This window comes from Sander lucioperca, chromosome 1 (assembly GCF_008315115.2).
Source record: "Sander lucioperca isolate FBNREF2018 chromosome 1, SLUC_FBN_1.2, whole genome shotgun sequence".
Lineage (NCBI taxonomy): Eukaryota > Metazoa > Chordata > Actinopteri > Perciformes > Percidae > Sander > Sander lucioperca.
This window is the reverse complement of record NC_050173.1, coordinates 41,872,473-41,892,114: the sequence shown is the minus strand read 5'-3', so window position 1 is coordinate 41,892,114 and position 19,642 is coordinate 41,872,473. Positions and strand designations below refer to the sequence as shown.

The 19,642-nt window shown below is 36.0% G+C and overlaps 2 protein-coding genes across 41 annotated transcripts in view; both read right to left on the bottom strand.

Moving 5' to 3' along the window:
• The window catches only part of prom1a (prominin 1a), an 89,898-nt gene extending 88,264 nt beyond the window's left edge, over positions 1-1,634 (bottom strand). For 22 of the 37 annotated variants that reach the window (XR_004107993.2, XR_004107994.2, XR_004107996.2 and 19 more), the window contains exon 1: positions 1,053-1,633. Coding sequence is in view for 10 of the 37 variants with exons in the window: in XM_036004455.1 (XP_035860348.1) it covers positions 1,053-1,281 (229 nt within the window). In the remaining 27 variants the exon portion in view is untranslated. Of the gene's footprint in view, positions 1-1,052 lie in introns of all 37 variants that reach the window. The other 15 variants (XR_004107979.2, XR_004107983.2, XR_004898091.1 and 12 more) reach the window with 1 other exon arrangement.
• Positions 1,635-5,559: 3,925 nt separating this feature from the next.
• tapt1a (transmembrane anterior posterior transformation 1a) overlaps positions 5,560-19,642 on the bottom strand; it is a 36,173-nt gene continuing 22,090 nt past the window's right edge. For 3 of the 4 annotated variants that reach the window (XM_031317098.2, XM_031317099.2, XM_031317100.2), the window contains one exon: positions 5,560-8,580. In XM_031317098.2, the coding sequence (XP_031172958.1) occupies positions 8,276-8,580 (305 nt within the window). In that variant the 3' untranslated portion in view covers positions 5,560-8,275. The remainder of the gene's footprint in view (positions 8,581-19,642) is intronic. The other variant, XR_004898106.1, reaches the window with a different exon arrangement.

Genomic DNA, 19,642 nt, shown 5'->3' with positions numbered 1-19,642 from the left:
CTGCAATCATGCAAAAGTGTTTGTCTGCTGAACTATTGTGTTCAAACCAACAATTTCTACATGATTTCCATTCCCCGTCATGCATCATGTGGCGGGTGCACCCATGATTGAATTCCCTCCACTGAGCAGTGGTCTGCTCCATAGGATTAGGCCACAAGCCCCCGAGTGCTAGTGACAAACTGGAAGCTAAAAGGCCAACAACATATGGCGCATGGGTTTATGGGATTACTCAATTAACAAGGTGACTCAGAAAGCTGCTAATCTGCAAAATGTTCCTACTGAGTATGGACACAGACTGTGACGCATGGAGGGGAGCGCATCTTTTGAGCATCCACCACCCAATTAAACACACACACCTCATGTGTGTATGGTTAAGCAGTCAGCTCTAATTGTATTAGCCTAAATGTAGAGCCAAGCGCGCTGAGGCTTTCTGGATGTCTGGGGCTCAAACACTCACTCACTCACTCAGGCAAAAATGGTGTGTAAAGCAGCCACTAAACACGTGAGGCTGTCAGCGAGAGCTTCATTAATTGTAATTATCCTGACATTTTCCTGACACAAAGTGCACCGCAGGCAGAAACACCACCTATCAAGTGCGCTGTCAGCTCTGCGCGCAAATCAAAAATGCGCGCGACATGGAGGGACGTGACGCACAAATGGGCTACTAATCCGCGAGTGGACACCTTTTTACGCAACGAGACAGAGGACAAAACGGGTATCATCAGTTAAAACGGGCGCCGTTGATTCACAATCATTCATGAGAACTAATTTAAACCTCTTTGCACGCAGACTTTTGGCGTAAGGAAAGGTGCCAACTGGGTGGAGACCCAATAAAAAGGTAGATTTGATACCGTTATACAGTTCATTTCATTTGTAAATCCTACCTGCGGAGATTGATAATAGTCTGTAGTAACGATTAATAACAACTTAATGCAATCAGACCAATTCAATGTTTCCAAAAGTGACAATTCCCAATCGCATTCCCTAGGAAACCCGTTTTTGCTGTTAGTCCTTGTCAAATCCCCCAGGAATTTCATTCAGAGGACGCTTACCTTGTGGGAAAGGGTTGGGTTGCACGACATGCAGAAAAACGTGCACCATATGGAACAAGATCCCTATGGGTCCCGGTTCGTAATGGGCCAGAGTCTCGTAAACTCCCGCAGGCACATAACCGAAATCCAACTTTCCCGGGGGTGGGAGTCTCCGCGGCTCCGTCTCTTGTTGGAGTTCGCCGGACGCCAAAAACACCCACAGCAGCAGGAGGATCCCGGTCTTCCACATCGTGCTGAAATCAAACCGAGACTGGTCTTTAAACTGGGGTTAAATACCCAAAGAGGACTGTAAGCTGGAAGATGACTGCCTGGATTCTTATCTTTCTTATCAAAGGGGAAGGGGTGAGAGTAAAAAGTGTCCAGATGGATGGACCGCAGCTTTTTAAGTTCTGCTGCCTGCGGAGTGACTCGTTCTGAGCATCGTTCCCCGCGGTCTGAGGCTCCTAACGGACGCAAACCGGGCAATCTTCTCTCCCGTCTCCGGTTTTCGATGCGTTCAGTCCCACCGAGATGAGCGCGCATGCCGCTTCCACTCCAGCATCTGTGCGCACGGAGCTGTGCTGCGTCACTGGAGCGGGCGGGGGTTGCGCGCCTCCGTCACTTTTATCATGGTCCACAGGGAAGCGCTCCTCCTGCCGGGGAGTGGAGGATGCAGTTCAGAGAATAGGACATCTTGCATTTCAATATCTGGTAATCAGACACTGCTGTACTCCAGTCGCAATACCGCCCTGTAAAACTACTCTATCACAAGTAAAAGTCCTCCATTCAAAATGTTAGTTAAAGTATTATCAGAAAGGTCTAAGCTTCAAAATGAATTACTCGTTATTCAAACAGAATGGTATATATATAATCATCTAATATATTGTATTCATCACTGATGCATTAACATGTGAGCAGCATTTTAATGTAGTCAATGTGGAGATGATTTTATTTTGTCTGTAATTATGTAAAATCTAAATCTCCAATGTAACCAGTAACTACAGCTGTCAGATAAATGTAGAGGAATAAAAAGTGCAATATTTCCATCGGAAATGTAGCAAAGAAGTATAAAGTAGCAAGACGTGGTAATAGTCCCAAACACTCTTTAAAATTGTACTTAAATATAGTTCTTAAATGTACTTTGCACCTTGTACTTTTTGTATTTTTTACTTCACCACATCTCAGAGGGAAATAATGTTCTTTTTTACACCGCTGCATTTATCTGACAGCTGTAGCTACTTTATAAAACGATGCAGTTCTTCTCGTGCTTTACAGTATTTCACTTTCCATGTCTCCTGCCAACAGGTGCTCTCTGTCTTCCCGACCTTTGACCCCTTTTCCACCCAGAGGGCAGACACAGGATACCTGAGGTGCAGCCCAGAGGCGAGATTGGTGGAGCAGCGATCAGGTGGGTTTTGCTTCTGTCTCTTTGCACAATAACATCCTTGTCCTCTCTGCGGAACACATGGGGCCCCCGGCTCCTGGAAACAAGAGGGACTCTTGTTTGTAACCGTTTGATCAGTGATTCTGAGCACCTTTCTTCACTGATCACACACACTCATTAGACCTGCAGGGGAGACTTTTAGCTTGACAGACACTTAAGTCAGACACTGAAGGAGGAAATAATGTGATTGGCTGAGGACTTTGGTAACACTTTATAATACAGCCCATGAGTTGCAGTGTAATTTTGTTGTATGAATCAGGTACCAATAAAAAACATGACTATGGGGAACAAGGGAGTAACAATTGGGCATTTTGCAGGAAAGGAGGAATAAATTATTCTTTAGGTATTTTTTGTAAATACTGGTTACTTAAGAGAAACAGTACTAGAACACAAAACTGAGGTTTTAGAAACGTGTTAACAAAACTGATCTTCTGCAGAACCTATCAAGTAATTATGTACAGTTATCATATGCTACCAAAACTGTGGTGGGAACAGTAAGCTGTTTCCCAGTACTGTACCCGAAAGGTACCCAGTATTTAAATTATAACAAATAGAGTATAATTTAGTTCTCCTTTTCTCTAAAATGGCCAAATGTTGCTTCCTAGTCTTGTTTTCTTTCTCTGTACCTACATTTAACTGGCACCTCATTAATACAAAACAATTACACTGTAAGTCGTGGGCTGGGTCATGACTTGTTACATGAATATATGTAAAAAAAAAAAAAATAATAAAAAATAAAAGTACATATGTAAAATCTGAAAATGCCAGAGCCAACTCCTCATATTGTATTTTAGGATTTTATTTGTCATTTTCCCTACTTCCTAATTAGTCTCATGTATGCTGCTGATACCTTCTTGTCATTTATTTGATGTCGCCTTTTTTGTTGTCTCTGTGTCAGAATGTACCATCCTGTCATCCCCAAAGTCTGTCCGATGAACTGGACTCTCTTCCAAGTACTACTACTACTAAACTGTTTTTAGACAACTTCCTGTTAGCTGAGCTAAAGCTTGTCTCAGTCTTTAGCAGTTATAAGGAGATTAGCCCTCTAAGAATGTCAGCTGCAGATTTACTCTACCTGACCTTAACTCCTCAACAGATACTGAGGTGCTTGGTCTCTCAGGTCTCACTCTTAGGCTCATTGGTGGTGTAAACCTCGACTTACTGGCAATGCATTTTTTTGTTTTTGTGCACTAGAAAAGGATTGACAGTCTGGGCAGACTAGGCTATGGATATTGAACTACTGACAACAGGTATTTATAGATATTTGTATATGATGTAAAGATGTAAAAAAAATCAGTTCGTAATTTTTCTTCAAGCTTTCCAGACTCAGACTGATATCATGAAGTGGCGTATGTATGACGCGCCAATTCGTATGCCATTATTGGCGTGTTATCAAGTTGCATACTCGCTTTTTAGCGTGTTTATCAACGCCGTTTGGCCCCCATTGACTTACATTACCTTGCGATTGCGTGTGAATTTACGGCGTAGCGAGTAGTATGAAAGGGTGAAAATCCGCGTAGGGACGTTGGTCGGGGTGGTGGATGGGTCAAACACAGGACTTTCACCCAGGACACCAGGGATCGTGTCCCGTGTGTCACGTTTCCTTCGTGTCCTGCGAGTCACGTTTTCTAAACTCAACCGTCGTTTTCTTCTTTTCCTAAACCCAACCCCGTTGTTCTTTTCCTAAACCCAACCGGTTGTTCTTTTCCTAGCTTTCTTCTCGCGATAACATGCCAAGTGGCGATAACATGCCAAATGGCGGGTATGTTTACGTCCGTTGTATACAGCGTAGACATACACATGGATAGCTCAAAATGCATACAGATAACACGCTACTTGGATTAAGAAAGCCGGCACGTATGTTTACGCGAAGTCATGATGTCATGTTGCCAGACTTGTGATTAAGAACCTTATATGTTAAGGACCCAGACAAATGACTCTGACTAATCCCAGAAACTGCAGCTGGGGAAGTGAAGTAGACATACTGAATTTGTAGTCAAGCGAAACTTTAGTTGTAGTTTCACATCTGTAGGAAGTTTGTCTCATCTTGACTCCAAATCAGGAAGCTGTTTTAAACAGTACACAGTCTGAGGCTCAAAATAAACCCTAAACAAAGAGACTGCAACAGGGAGGACAGGCACACATCTTCAACTGATTCTACTTTATTTCTCAAGTTAAAAGATTTTCATGTTTGTCTTTAAGGCCTTAAATGGCCTAGCCCAGGCGTATTTGTCCGAGATTTTAACCCTTCACGAGCACAACCGGTCATTACGGTCATCCAATCAACTTCTTTTAGAAGTCCCATGGTCACGGTACAAACTGTGGGGTGATTGCGCTTTTGCAGTTGCTGCCCCAAGACTTTGGAACAAGTTACCCCTGACGTTCGCACTATTACAGGCGTCGCTCTTTTTAAATCCAAACTCAAAACTTATTTATTTGGAATGGGTTTTACAGGGTTTCTGCAGGTTTCGCCAAGTCAAATTTAACACTTTTTGAGACCATTATAAATGAAATTTGAGACCCATATCACGACATAAAACGTCAATGTCAGGGTCCAGAAACATCGCTAAACTTGCACTTCCCCACAGTTGAAAGATAGAATCTGTCCCAAAAGAGACTCACGCATGCCTTGCACTTGGCTGCAATATAGTTAAATGTTGGTCTCATTTGTAGTCGTAATACAGCGAATTATATTTGGAGTACAGAGAAAGAACTACAACACCACAGAATAAAAAAAACACATTGCGAAGCGCTACGGTAGCATTTCAATGAGAAAATGTAAACCTGTTTAAGTTATTTAAGACCTAGAACTAAGGCCTAAAATTTTTATTTAGAAATTTTAGACTTTTTAAGACCCAACAGAAACTCTGTTTTAATACATAGTAGTGCTGTGACATTTTCCCTTTCATTCTCCTGTTTTTATGCAACCTTTTCTGATTTTACTGTATGTTTTATTCTTTTTATTGTATGTTATGTTTTATTCTTGGTCCTTGTTGTAAATCACTTTGGATACCTGTTGGTTGCTGTAAAGTGCTATATAAATAAATGTTGATTGATTGATTGACTGATTAAAATAACACATTTAAGAAACAAACTTTTATTATCCAAAAGGGGCGTTTTCATACAATACAGAGGTAGGAATCAAATAAGGAACCAAACTGATGAAAAAAAGCAGGCAGTGTACTGGACCCACGCAGCTCGCATAAGAACACTTTTGCCTCGTCTCCATTAGCTCGGTTGAGCCCAGCTGGGTCCAGTTGTGGTTTGGTCAGGTTCAGATTGATCTTCTCCGCTGCAGAATGGAACCATTGAGACACTCTGACTCTGAGCCAGACCACAACAAGACTGAGCTCAGGCCAGTGGAGACGAGACAGCTCCCAAAACCACATGAAGGAACTGTGGAGAGTCCGACTTCATGCGCATAAAATATTATAACATCACAACTGGCCTCCAAAAAATAGAACTATCTCCCCTATTACAATGGCAATGGACATTATAAACAACATTTTTTCTTCAAAACAGAACAACAGGATATGTGTTTGCCTATATATTTCTTGTTTCTTCTTAAACTATGAGGCTCCACTTTACATCATGACAGCTTCTTCCAAAGCAACTTTAAATATGTTAGTATCATGTGTTTGATTGTGTTATTAACAAGGCAGAGAAGTAAACAAATTAGGAGTGAAGACATTTTAACTCAAAGAAAAGTGATTCCTGTTGTAGCTTATTTAAAAATTACCAGCAATTAGTTTGATAATAATTATATCTTGTACAAATAATGCATTTGTCTGTATAATTCAGCTAGAACTACACAGCATGCTGCACAAAACTGTTGCTGTAGAATAACTCTATGCAAAGTGTAACTTTGCAAAGATGGCACAAAGTATAAAGTGCTACATAACATACTATTTATTCATTGATTTGAACTACTCTGGATCAGATAACAAAAGTCATTGAGTTCTGACATAAATTAAATATTTGGCATAGCTGCTGAAACGTTATGGCCTGACAATGAATTGTAAAACTGATATATTACCGTATATTTTGCACTCAATTACATACATGGGTGATAAATGAAAGCTGGATGATACAACTATCATGGATGATACATGGTCTGTTACATGTTGTATTTATAGATGATTCATTGCAATAAAAGAACATTTTCAATCTTAGCAGTCAAAGGTCAACAAAATGTAAAACACACATGCAAAAAAAGGCATTTTGTTGTGGAAATATTGCTTCTGTTTTCTAATATGTAAACATTAGATTAGATTACTTGAGAGTCCAATGAGAAACATGACCCGTCATATTTAAGACAATACGGCCCATAAGTGCAAACATTCTCAAGACTAAAATAAATGAAAAATGAAATACCATATTTGTAATAAAATGACACTGGTTACTTGGTGAAGGATGCGTCATGTAGTAATTATCCTTGGGGGCAAAGTGATAACACTTTTCTAAAGATTAGATGATTTCAGATTATGATTTGTTGTTTAATATACTGTATTTAAAGCAATTTGAAAAATGTTCCCTAAAAGAAAATTAAGATTATCTTTAGGATTTATTATTAACCAACATAGTTTTAAATGGACCTCTGAAACACACATTAGACTGGCAGCTTGTGTTCATGTCGTGCACTGACTGCTTCCTTTAATGAAAGGTCCTTTAGTTGCTGAAGGCGCCATGTGTGCTGCAAATGACTTTATCTGTTGGCTGTGTAAACAAAATGCTCTACTTTAGGCTGTAATTACTTGAGCAGCATTGACTCTGATTTTATAAATGCTGCGTTTCCCAAACTTTTTGGCTTGTGACCCCTTAAAACAAACCATTGTCCATTTGTGACCCCTTGTTAAATACAAAGTCCAGTATTTCATTTAAGTTTTTGAACCCCCAAAAGATAAAAAATGATGCAGTAATTCACAAGAAAATTCTGAAATTTTCTTTTGTGTGTGAGACATACATGTTTTTTTTTTCCTGCTTTCCTGGGTTATTTATCACCTTGTGACCCACCAGATTTATCTTGTGACATCTTATGCAGGTCTTGACCCTCATATTGGGAACCACTGGCTTCAAGTCTATTATTATTGTATATTATCATTATAGGAACGTCTAAGATGCCTTTCCACTTTTTTGCCAGATATAAATTTCTTAGATAAATTGTTTCAGTAAGCTCAGTGTCTGATTATAAATGCTCTGCTGTTAAAAAAAAGAAAAAAAAGGCAACTTCTTTTTTTGGAAAGTGTTGATATGTTGGATTACACCTGATGTTTCACAAAAAGAACCCACACATTTTTTTTTAATCAGGTAAAAGAGGAAACACTTGAAGCAATAAAGAATGATTCAGGTATTACATTTAATGTAAAAGTCTGTTTTTTTTTGGCTGATGAGTAAACTGAGAAGTTTCTCTCTTTCTGGTCCCAGTGCTGCTCAGACAGGAAGTGCTTGTGTGCTCTCACATACTGTTTCTCACACAGGCACGAACGCACGCTCACTCACTCCAAATACTTAAACATCCTCACCCTCACACACACTAACACTAACGTGACAGTTCACACCACTGAGCTTCCACACTCACACTTTCTCTCTTCCACTGTTTATCAGCCAGCTGAAGTTTTCTTTGCCAAACTTCTCGACTTCAGGCTTCAACAACAGCAGGATCGTCTATGTTCACAATAACTTACTGACTTTAATAAATACTCAGCTTTCTGCTGCTGTTGGCCAGGAGAGCTGGGCTGACGGGCCATTTGCTCTCCGTCTTTCCTGAGTGGTTAATCACTACATCAGCGGCTGCCGCTGGTCAGTCGATGCGGTTACCACAGATTGTGAAACGGTCAATCTCCAGCAGGTCTTTTTTGGGAGTCCTGTGCTTCAGGTCAGAGGCTCCTTGTACTTCGCACTCCTCTTCTTTGGAGAGTGAAGGTGCAGGCTGTTCAGGTTCAGGCGGTGGAGTTGAAGGGCGGCTAGCTAGAGCAGCAGGAGACGGATCAGTGGGCAGGGGAGGAAACAAGTCACTCCTGGGAGTTGGCTGGGTGGTCACAGAGGAGGAGGAACATAGTGGTGGGCTGCAGGGTGTGACTGGGTTCTGCTCCATCTTAGATTCACCTGTAAAGAAGAGTGGGCAAATATTGACAAAAAAAATATAATTAGGGTAAGTTCATTTTAGAGTGGTCAACTTGTTGACTGGTCAGTGTGGCTATGGACTCTTAGCACAAGCAACATGTTAGCAAAGCAGCTGTTTCAGTTCTCACCTGTGCCAACACAGGATTGTGATTGTGTTTTTATGACATACTTTACTATTACTTTTTTACAACACACTATACTATGACTTTTTTACAATATACTATAACTTTTTTGTGACAATTTTACGACATACTATGATTTTTTTGACATTTTTTTTGACATTTTGACGACATACTATATAATGACTTATTTGACTTTTTTGATTTACTATACAATGACATTTTTCAACATGCAATACTATGACTTTTGTAACTTTTTTTTTGACATACTATGACTTTTTTTGTTACTTTTTTTTGACATACTATATTAGGACTTATTTGACTTTTTCCGGCATACTATACTATGACTTTTTTTTTTCTTTTACTTTTTCTGACATACTAAACTGAAATTTTTGTGACTTTTTTTGGACATACTACATTATGACTTTTTGACATACTATGACTTTTTTGGACATACTATACTATGACTTCTTTGTGAACTTTTTTGGACATACTATACCATTGCTCTTTTGGGACTTTGTTTTACACATATTATAATATTACTTTTTTAAAAACTTTTTCCACATACATACCATGACTTTTTTCGACATGCAATACTATGACTTTTTTGTAACTTTTTTCGACTATGACTTATTTGACTTGTTTTGATTTACTATACAATAACTTTTTTCGCCATGCAATACTATGACTTTTTCTGACATACTAAACTGTGAAATTTTTGTGACTTTTTTGGACATACTACATTATGACTTTTTTGGACATACTATACCATTGCTCTTTTGGGACTTTGTTTACCACATATTATAATATTACTTTTTTAAAAACTTTTTCCACATACTATACCATGACTTTTTTGGACATACTATACTATGACTTTTATCGACGTACTATACTATGACTTTTTTAAAACTTTTTTCGACGATGACTTATTTGACTTGTTTTGATTTACTATACAATAACTTTTTTCGCCACGCAATACTATGACTTTTTTCGGCATACTTTACTGTGACTTTTTACGACATACTATACTATTGACTTTTTTGTGAAATTCTATACTATGACTTTTTTGGACATACAATACTACGAGTATTTTCCACATACTATACTATTACTTTTTTGTAACTTTTTTTGACTTATTTGACTTTTCTTGATTTACTATACTATGACTTTTCTCGACATACTATACTATGACTTTTTTTTAAAAACCTTTTCTGACATACTATACTGTGACTTTTTTGTGACTTTTTATGACATACTATACTTTTCTGTCAATATTTTGGACATACTATACCATGACTCTTTTGGGACTTTTTTCCCCACATTCTATAATATTACTTTTTTTAAAAACTTTTTTCCACATACTGTACCATGACTTTTTTCGACATACTATACTATGACTTTAATCAACATGCTATACTATTGACTTTTTTGTGACTTTTTACGACATACTATACAGTGACTTTTTTCGACATACTATACTGTGACTTTTTATGACATACTATACTATGCCTTTTTACGATTCACTATACAATGACTTTCGACATACTATACTAGGACTTTTTCCGACATACTATACTATGACTTTTTTGTGACTTTTGAAAGCCATATATACTATGACTTTTTCTCAAAATACTATACTATGACTTTTTAAACTTTTTTTCGGCGTACTATACTGTGACTTTTTTGTGAATTTTTTCGACATACTATATTATGACTTTTGTGACTTTTTACGACACTATACTATGACTCTTGTGTGACTTTGCTACAACATACTATACTATGACTTTTTAATGACATTATACTGTGACTTTTATATGACTTTTTGTGACAGAGAGAAGGACGCTCCCCATTTCCATCAATGGGACTATGGTGGAAAGAGTCAGCAGTTTACGGTTCCTTGGTGTTCATATCAGCGAGGACCTGACCTGGACTCATCACAGACACTATCACTAAGACAGTGGACAACGTCTCTTCCTCCACAGGCTGAGGAGGATCAACATGGACTCTCTCTCACTTCAAGTGCATTATTGAGAGTATTCTGACCGGCTGCATCACCACCTGGTATGGCAGTTACACTGCCCTTAACCGTAAGGCTCTACAGAGGGTGGTGATAACTCCTCAGCATATCACCAGGATGGAGATGCCATCCATGGAGGACCCAGCGGTGTAGGAAGAAGGCCAACAGATTTATTAAGGACCCCAGCCACAAACTGTTCTGCGTACTGCTGTCCGGCAGACGGTATTGCAGCATCCGGTCCTGTACAATCAGGCTAAGGGACAGCTTCATACCGCTGGCCATAAGACTTTGTACTCCTGAGCTCATCACTTTGACACTGTCATTGTACCTTTATATGATGGACCCTTCTTACCCCTTTCACAGGCTGTTAAAATTAAAAATCCCTTTTTTTTTGTCTTGCATGATGTTCTTGTTTTATACATATTTAATGAGCACTGTTGTAGGGAGCCTGAGGTCTAAGATTTCCATTGCCAGTCAGTGCTTCTCTGTAATGGTTTTGCATATGACAATAAAGAACTTAAAACGTTGTTGTCATTTCCTTGTTTTGAAGGCTGCATTACAGTAGTGATGTAATTTTCCAAACATACCTGAATATTGTAGCTGTTCTATTTAGTCATATATAATCCTACTATGTCATAAAAGCATTCATAAAAATGCTGAATAAATCTGAATTCATGTTATAGTAGGTCATAAAACGTCATAAAAAATTGTATAGTATGTCATTAAAAAGTCAGTGTAGTACTGTATGTCATAAAGTCAGTATTGTAGGTCATAAAAAGTCATAGTATTGTATGTCAAAAAAAGTAATAAAAAAAGTCAGTGTACTGTGTTGAATAAAGTCATAGTATTGTACGTCGAAAAAATTCACAAAAAAGTCATAGTAAAGTATGTTGAAAAAAGTCATAGTATAGATTGTCGAAAGAAGTCATTGTATAGTGAATCGTAAAAAGTCATAGTATATATGGCTTTCAAAAGTCACAAAAAAGTCGCTTGATGGTGTTTTTTGCCCCCTAACAGCTCCTTCCATGCAGCGCTGTGACCGCTGCCTCCAAGGCACCTAACCCTAACCTAAAAAAAAAGTATGTTGAAAAAAGTCATAGTATAGATTGTCGAAAGAAGTCATTGTATAGTATGTCGAAAAAAGTTAAAAAGTCACAAAAAAGTAATAGTATAGTATGCCGAAAAAAGTCATAGTATAGTATGTCGAAAAAAGTTATAGTATATATGGCTTTCAAAAGTCACAAAAAAGTCAAAGTATAGTATGTCAAAAAACGTCAAAAAAGTCATAGTATAAGTATGTCAAAAACAGTCATAGTATACTATGTCAAAAAAAGTCATAGTATAGATTGTCCAAAATAAGTCATTATATAGTGAATCGTAAAAAGTCATAGTATAGTATGTCAAAAAAAGTCACAAAAAAGTCATAGTACAGATTGTCGAAAGAAGTCACAAAAAAGTCATCATATAGTATGTGGAAAAAAGTTTTTAAAAAAAGAAGTCATATTATAGTATGTGGGAAAAAAGTCCCAAAAGAGTCATGGTATAGTATGTAGGAAAAAGTAAAAAAAAAAAAAAAATCATAGGGTCATGCATGACGAAATCAAAAAAGTCAAATAAGTCATAGTATAGTATGTCAAAAAAAGTTACAAAAAAGTAATTGTATAGTATGCTGAAAAAAGTCATAGTATAGTATGTCGAAAAAAGTCGCAATAAAGTCATAGTATAGTATGTCGAAAAAAGTTATAGTATATATGGCTTTCAAAAGTCACAATAAAGTCACAGTATAGTATGTCATAAAAAAGTCAGTGTAGTACGTCAAAAAAAGTGTAAAAAAAATTCATAGTATAGTACGTCATAGAAATTTCACAAAAAGTCATAGTACTATGTTGTAAAAAAGTAATTAAAAAATTCATAGTGTAGTATGTCGTAGAAAAGTCACAAAAAAGTCATAGTACAGTATGTTGTAAAAAATGTCATAAAAAGTTATATGTTGTAAAATTTCACCAAAGTCACAGTATAATATGTCATAGAAAAGTCACACAAAAGTCATAGTATAGTATGTTGTAAGATATTCATAGTATGTCAAAAAATGTCACAAAAGATCATAGCATGTCTTACAAATGCGTCACAATAAAGTTATAATATAGTACTGTGCGTCGAAAAAAAGTCATTAAAAGATTTGTAGTATAGTATGTCGTAAAATTATCACAAAAAACATAGTACAGTATGTCTTAAAAAAAGTCATAGTTGTCATGTGTTGTAAAAAAGTTCTAGTATAGGATGTCATAAGTCATAGTATTGTATGTCATAAAAAAGTCATATAGTATGTGGGGAAAAAAAGTCCCAAAAGAGTCATAGTATAGTATGTCGGAATTTTAAAAAAAAGAAAAGTCATAGTATAGTATGTCCAAAAGAGTCACAGTATAGTATGTCCAAAAAAGTCATAGTATATATGGCTTTCAAAAGTCACAATTCATAGTATAGTATGTTGAAAACAGTCTTAAAAAAGTGATAGTATAGTATGTCAAAAAAGTCACAAAAAAGTCATAGTATAGGATGTCGAAAAAAGTCAAAAGATTCATAGTATAGTATGTCGAAAAATGTCAAAAAAGTCATAGTATAGTATGTCGAGAAAAAGTCATAGTATAGTATGTCGAAAAAAGTCATTGTATAGTATGTCGAAAAGTCATAGTTTAGTATGTCAAAAAAGTCATAGTATAGTGTGTTGTAAAAAAGTCCTAGTATAGTATGTCATAAGTCATAGTATTGTATGTCAAAAAGTCACAGTATACTGTAGTATATCACAAAAAGTAAATAGTATTGTATGTCATAAAAAAGTCACAGTATAGTATGTCATAAAAAGTCATAGTACTGTATGTCATAAAAAGTCATAGTATTGTATGTCATAAAAAAACAGTTTAGTATGTCACAAAAAGTCATAGTATAGTATGTCATAGTATAGTATGTCATTAAAAAAGTCACAAAAGTCATAGTATGTCATAAAAGTGTCACAAAAGTCATAGTATGTCATAAAAGTGTCACAAAAACGTTATAGTATGTCGCAAAAAATTCACAAAAAGTCATAGTATAGTATGTCGTAAAAATTTCACAAACGTCTGGTATAGTATGTCATAGAAAAGTCACACAAAAGTCATAGTGTAGTATGTCGTAGAAAAGTCACAAAAAAGTCATAGTATAGTATGTTGTAAAAAAGTCATAATAAAGTGATATGTTGTAAAATTTCACCAAAAAGTCACAGTATAATATGTCATAGAAAAGTCACACAAAAGTCTGGTATAGTATGTCATAGAAAAGTCACACAAAAGTCATAGTATAGTATGTCGTAAAAAGGCATAGTATAGTATATGGGGAAAAAAAAGTCCCAAAAGAGTCATAGTATAGTATGTCCAAAAAAGTCATAGTATAGTATGTCAAAAAAGTCATAGTATAGTATGTCCAAAAAAGTCATAGTATAGTATGTCAAAAAGTCATAGTATAGTATGTCCAAAAAAGTCATAGTATAGTATGTCAAAAAGTCATAGTATAGTGAATCGTAAAAAGGCATAGTATAGTATGTCGAAAAGTTACAAAAGTCATAGTATGTCATAAAAGTGTCACGAAAAAGTTATAGTATGTCATAAAAATGTCACAAAAAGTCATAGTATAGTAGGTCGTAAAAATTTCACAAAAAAGTCAAAGTATGTCGTAGAAAAGTCACACAAAAGTCATAGTATAGTATGTCATAAAAAAGTCACAAAAAGTCATAGTATGCCGTAAAAATTTCACACAAAAGTCATAGTATAGTATGTAAAAAAAGTCACAAAAAGTAATATGTTTGTTGTAAAAATGTCACAAAAAAGTCATACAATAGTGTGTCATAGAAAAGTCACACAATAGTCACAGTATAGTATGTTGTAAAAATTTCACAAAAAGTCATAGTACAGTATGTCGTAAAAAAGTCATAGTATGTAAAAAAAAATGTCCCAAAAAGTCATTAAAAGATTCGTAGTATAGTATGTCGAAAAAAGTCATAGTATATATGGCTTTCAAAAGTCACAAAAAATTCACAGTATAGTACAGGGGTGGCGAACCTGTGGCTCTTGAGCCGTATGCGGCTCTTTGCCTGCTCCTGTGAGGCTCTTACTGTGTGGCTGGGGGCTGTGTCATTGGTTGATTGTTGTTTTTAACTTTTCTGAAACACAGTATTTCAGATAAGTAAAAAAAAAAAAAACATTTGAATGCATCTGCCAATACATTTGCCAATTATTTTAAAATGGAAAATAATGCAGCAGAGTTCTGAGGACAGATTCTACAACCTGAGGAAAAACAGCGGCCACAGATCACCTTCCTCGTTAACCCTTTCACTGCTGAATCTGAGTGTTTGAAAGACCCTCTAGTGACAAATGAGTGAGAGTTGCTTCGAGTGGCCACAACCGAGTTCTAGCAAGACCTGAAAAGGATTGTGGATAACAAAGACTGTCAGGTTTCCCACTGAGTCAGTCTAAGTGAGAAAAAAAAAACTATGAAAACTGCTATATATTATGACTGTCATCAGATCTGGAAGACACTGTTGCTGTTGTAGTGTGGACGTGCATGTGTTGTGTGGCTTTTTGCTATGGTGCGTTTCTTTTTGTGGCTCTTTATACCTAACTGGTTGGCCACCCCTGGTATAGTATGTCGAAAAACGTCAAAAAAAGTCATAGTATAGTATGTCGAAAAGTCACAAAAAAGTCATAGTATAGATTGTCGAAAGAAGTCATTGTATAGTGAATCATAAAAAGGCATAGTATAGTAGTCAAAAAAAGTTACAAAAGTCATAGTATAGTATGTCGTAAAAAAAGTCACAAAAAGTCATAGTATAGTATGTCGTAAATATTTCACAAAAGTCATAGTATGTCGTAGAAAAGTCCCACTAAAGTCATAGTATAGTATGTCATAAAAAAAGTCAGTGTAGCAAGTCAAAACAATGTGTACAAAAAAGTCATAGTATAGTATGTCATAGAAATTTCACAAAATGTTATAGTACTATGTTGTAAAAAAGTAATTAAAAGATTCATAGTATAGTATGTCGTAAAGATTTCACAAAAGTCTGGTATAATGTCTAGTCTAGTATGTAAAAAAGTCACAAAAAGTAATAGTATAGTATGTTGTAAAAAAGTCATAGTATGTCATAAAAATTTCACAAAAAGCCATAGTATAGTCAAAACAATGTGTCACAAAAAATCATAGTATGTCCTAAAAACGTCATTAAAATAGTCATAGTATAGTATGTCAAAAAATTGTCACAGTATGGTATGTCATAAGAAGTCATAGTATAGTATGTCATAAAAAGTCATTATTGTATATCATAAAAAGTCATAGTATAGTATGTCATAAAAAGTTATAGTATAGTATGCTATTAAAGTTATAAAAAAATCACAGTATAGTATGCCAAGAAAAAGTCATATTGTATGTCATAAAAAGTCATAGTATTGTATGCCATAAAAAGTCATAGTACAGTATGCCATACAAAGAAATCATAAAAAAGTCATAGTATTGTATGCCAAAGCAAGTCATAAAAAGTCATAGTATAGCATGTCATTTAAGTCATAGTACAATATGCCATAAAAAGTCATAGTATGTCCTATAAAGTCATAAAAAAAAGTCATAGTTGCGTAGTTATAGTATAGTTCTTATGAGCTATGACTTACTACTACTATACTATACACTATATTCTGAAATTTGTATGGCATGCTTTTCCATGACTATAGTTAATGTTATTTTACAAACAATGTATATAGTAAATGTTAGTTAAAATGTGTCATGTATGTACCCGGGTAGAACTCGATGTGACGATAAGGTTATAAAACGTTTGGAAATGGACTTAAAAAATGTATTAAATGTACCTTCCGGGTTTCTGCATATACCCTGAAACTACAACATATCGTTTTCCATCCGTTCATATGCATTAAACAAACAAGATACATGTTAATTAATGAGCTTAGAGGTACAGTACTGCTAGGTGGATTTTCGAACTCTGAAATGAATCAGGCTAGCATTTTTCCAGTCTTTATGCTAAGCTAGGCTAAACTCTTCTTGGTTCCAGCCTTATACCTACTGCAAAGTCATTAGGGTGCTATTGATCTTCTCATCGATCGGGCAAAAGAAAAACAATTGAGCATATTCCAAAATGCCAAACTCTTCCTGTAACATATTTAATACAGCTATATATATATATATATATATATATATATATATATATATATATATAAGGGCTGTCAAAAGATAATTTTTTTTCTTAATCGCTGAATTTCTATCTATGTTTTATCACATGATTAAAATTCTATTATTTTGCATTTCAGAACTGTTTTTAAGTACATATTAACAATGGAAAGCAATTCTTACCCATGTATCTTAATTGGGAATCAAATGAATGCAAAGAAAGTTGCTTTATGAACTTGACTTTAAGATTTGTATTTGTTTATTATTTATTTACTGTAAACAAAAGAAAAATGTGTGAGTCTGTCATTATTGCACAACTCAGAACATGCCAACCGTAGTACATCTTTAAGACTCGAGACTTCTACGATGCTGACAGGTCTGCAGTTAGTTGCCACCCGTTTTGCAAGAGCTGTAGTAATTTTTTTTTGGATTTGGTTTCATCCACAGGTCGGCAACTAGCACTCCAAAATAGTGCTTTGCCTGAGCCTGCTAGCATCAGCCTGAGTCACGTTAACTGTACTACAATGCTTAGCTCGTAGGTGGTAGCTCAAGCTTGACGTGCTTCGGTGATATTTTAATTTGGCTTTACACAATGTGCATATGGCTTTCGACTTGTCTACTGAGCCGTCCTGGAGTTTTGGAAAATAAAAAGCACCATTCAGAATTGTGTTGCTGCTGTCTTTCTCCATCATGCCTGCAGCCTGCAGCAGTAGATTGTGTTACGAGGAAGTATGGCAGCTTGATGATAAGTAAAGGTCAAAATAGTAGCCTAGCTAGATTCTAGTGATTTTAGAACAGCTAAGGGGCGTTGTTAGGCACGACGCGAAGCCGAGTGAAGTGTAAAATAAATTAATAAATGGTGGCATGCGATTAAAAAAAATTAACGCGTTATGCTCGGCCCTTAATCGCATCGCGATTAACGCGTTAATGCTGACAGCCCTAATATATATATATATATATATTTATATTAAGAGGAGGATATAGTTCAAAATGGACATGGTCGTGAGCTACACAGATGCAGAAACTATAAATTAAGCTTCAGGAAAACAAAAGGAGATGTGAGAGGGTGAGAAAGAAGAGATTTATTTTAGATAATTTAAGAAGTTACAGTATGGGAGATGGTGATGAGCTGTCTACGAGCAGCAATCCTCAGCCTGTAACAGAAGAAGTGAAGGTGTTCCTGCTCGAGTGACGGGAAGTGATTCAACCTGCCGACGTACACCCACCTGGCTGCTTAGTTTCAAAGTAGCACAGAGCAAGAATATTGAAACGTAGCCAGGAAAGAAAGCAAACATAGAACATGAAGAAGCACAGAACGGTTCTTGGTTGGTTCTTATCACAACTCCACTGCATAATATCAAGAGAAAAACTGCAAAGCCTTTTTAACTTTGAGCACACAGAATGAACTACATTAGAAAAACCAACCAAACAGAATAATTCATTATATTAGAGAGAATTGAGCGAAGAAGCATTGGATATTAACAAGACCATCCACAGAGAAAACCAGCCCAGCCGTGGGCTATTTGGCTACAAAACTTCCTATTCTTACTGTAGACAGAGTTGAACACTTTACACTACAGAAATACTGCAGCCCACTGATCATATAGAGAGTGTTTGAGTAAGGCATTAAAAAGAATTTCAAATATGATTGAGGCCAATGAAAACAGACATTGTATGCCAACTGAATATTAGAAAACGTCTGGTCTTTGGTATTATATTATCTTCAGTTCTGCCTGAATAATTCATTGGTGATGAAAGTTATTCCTGTTGATAGTCAATATATAAACACGTGTACACATCTCTCACTTCACTCATTATTTCTTTTCTTTTGCTTCAGTTTAACTTTGATTAATTTGCAAATGCCAGGATGAGACAAAACAATAATTTTAAAGTGACTTGGACATTGCAGACTGCATGTTGGACCAGCCAACTTTCCGTTTTTCACAATTTGTACAGGTAATTAGTAAGAAGCAACTAAACTGTTCCATGTGACAACAACAACATTATTCGTCTTTTGTTTCACCATGGTAACAACATCACAAAACAGGCCAAACTAGCTGAAACCGAAAGAAAGCAAAACAAACTGGAACGCAAGATTTCTATTGGGATGCCATGAAGCGTCTCTGAACCTGCATCATTTGTCTTCAGCTAGCTCACTCTGTAGAGTGTGCGCCCTATGGAGGCTGAGTCCTTGGCATTGGCCCACTATCTAATAAAAAAGCCCCAAAAATAATCTTTAAAATCAGCAACTGTCATTTTTGTAGTGTAGGGCCATACTTTTGCAACTTTACTGTTTTGGTTCAGTCGCAACTCAAAGCTCTGATAAACCCACTGTACACTACCTGTCAAGCATCAAACAACTGGCTGACAAAAACCAGATGCAAAAAGGATGTAAATTGCTAGAAATATGGCGCCAAATATATGCTAATGTACTGTATATTGCTGGAAGTATGAATAGGCAACTGTTATAGGTTAAGGTTATAATATGGCAATATTGTTTTGCTACCTCCAAGTGACCAAAAGAAATTCATTAATGCAGGTTTGTCAGCAATGAATTTTGTTTGTTATTTAGTTAGTTGTTTTTCTTTTAATTACACCCCTTTCTGACTGGGTTTGATTATTAACATGTGGAAATAAACTTTTATAAAGTGCGTAAGGGTGCACATTACAAAAGGTTTGAAAGAAATGTTATGTTTGAGTAACATAC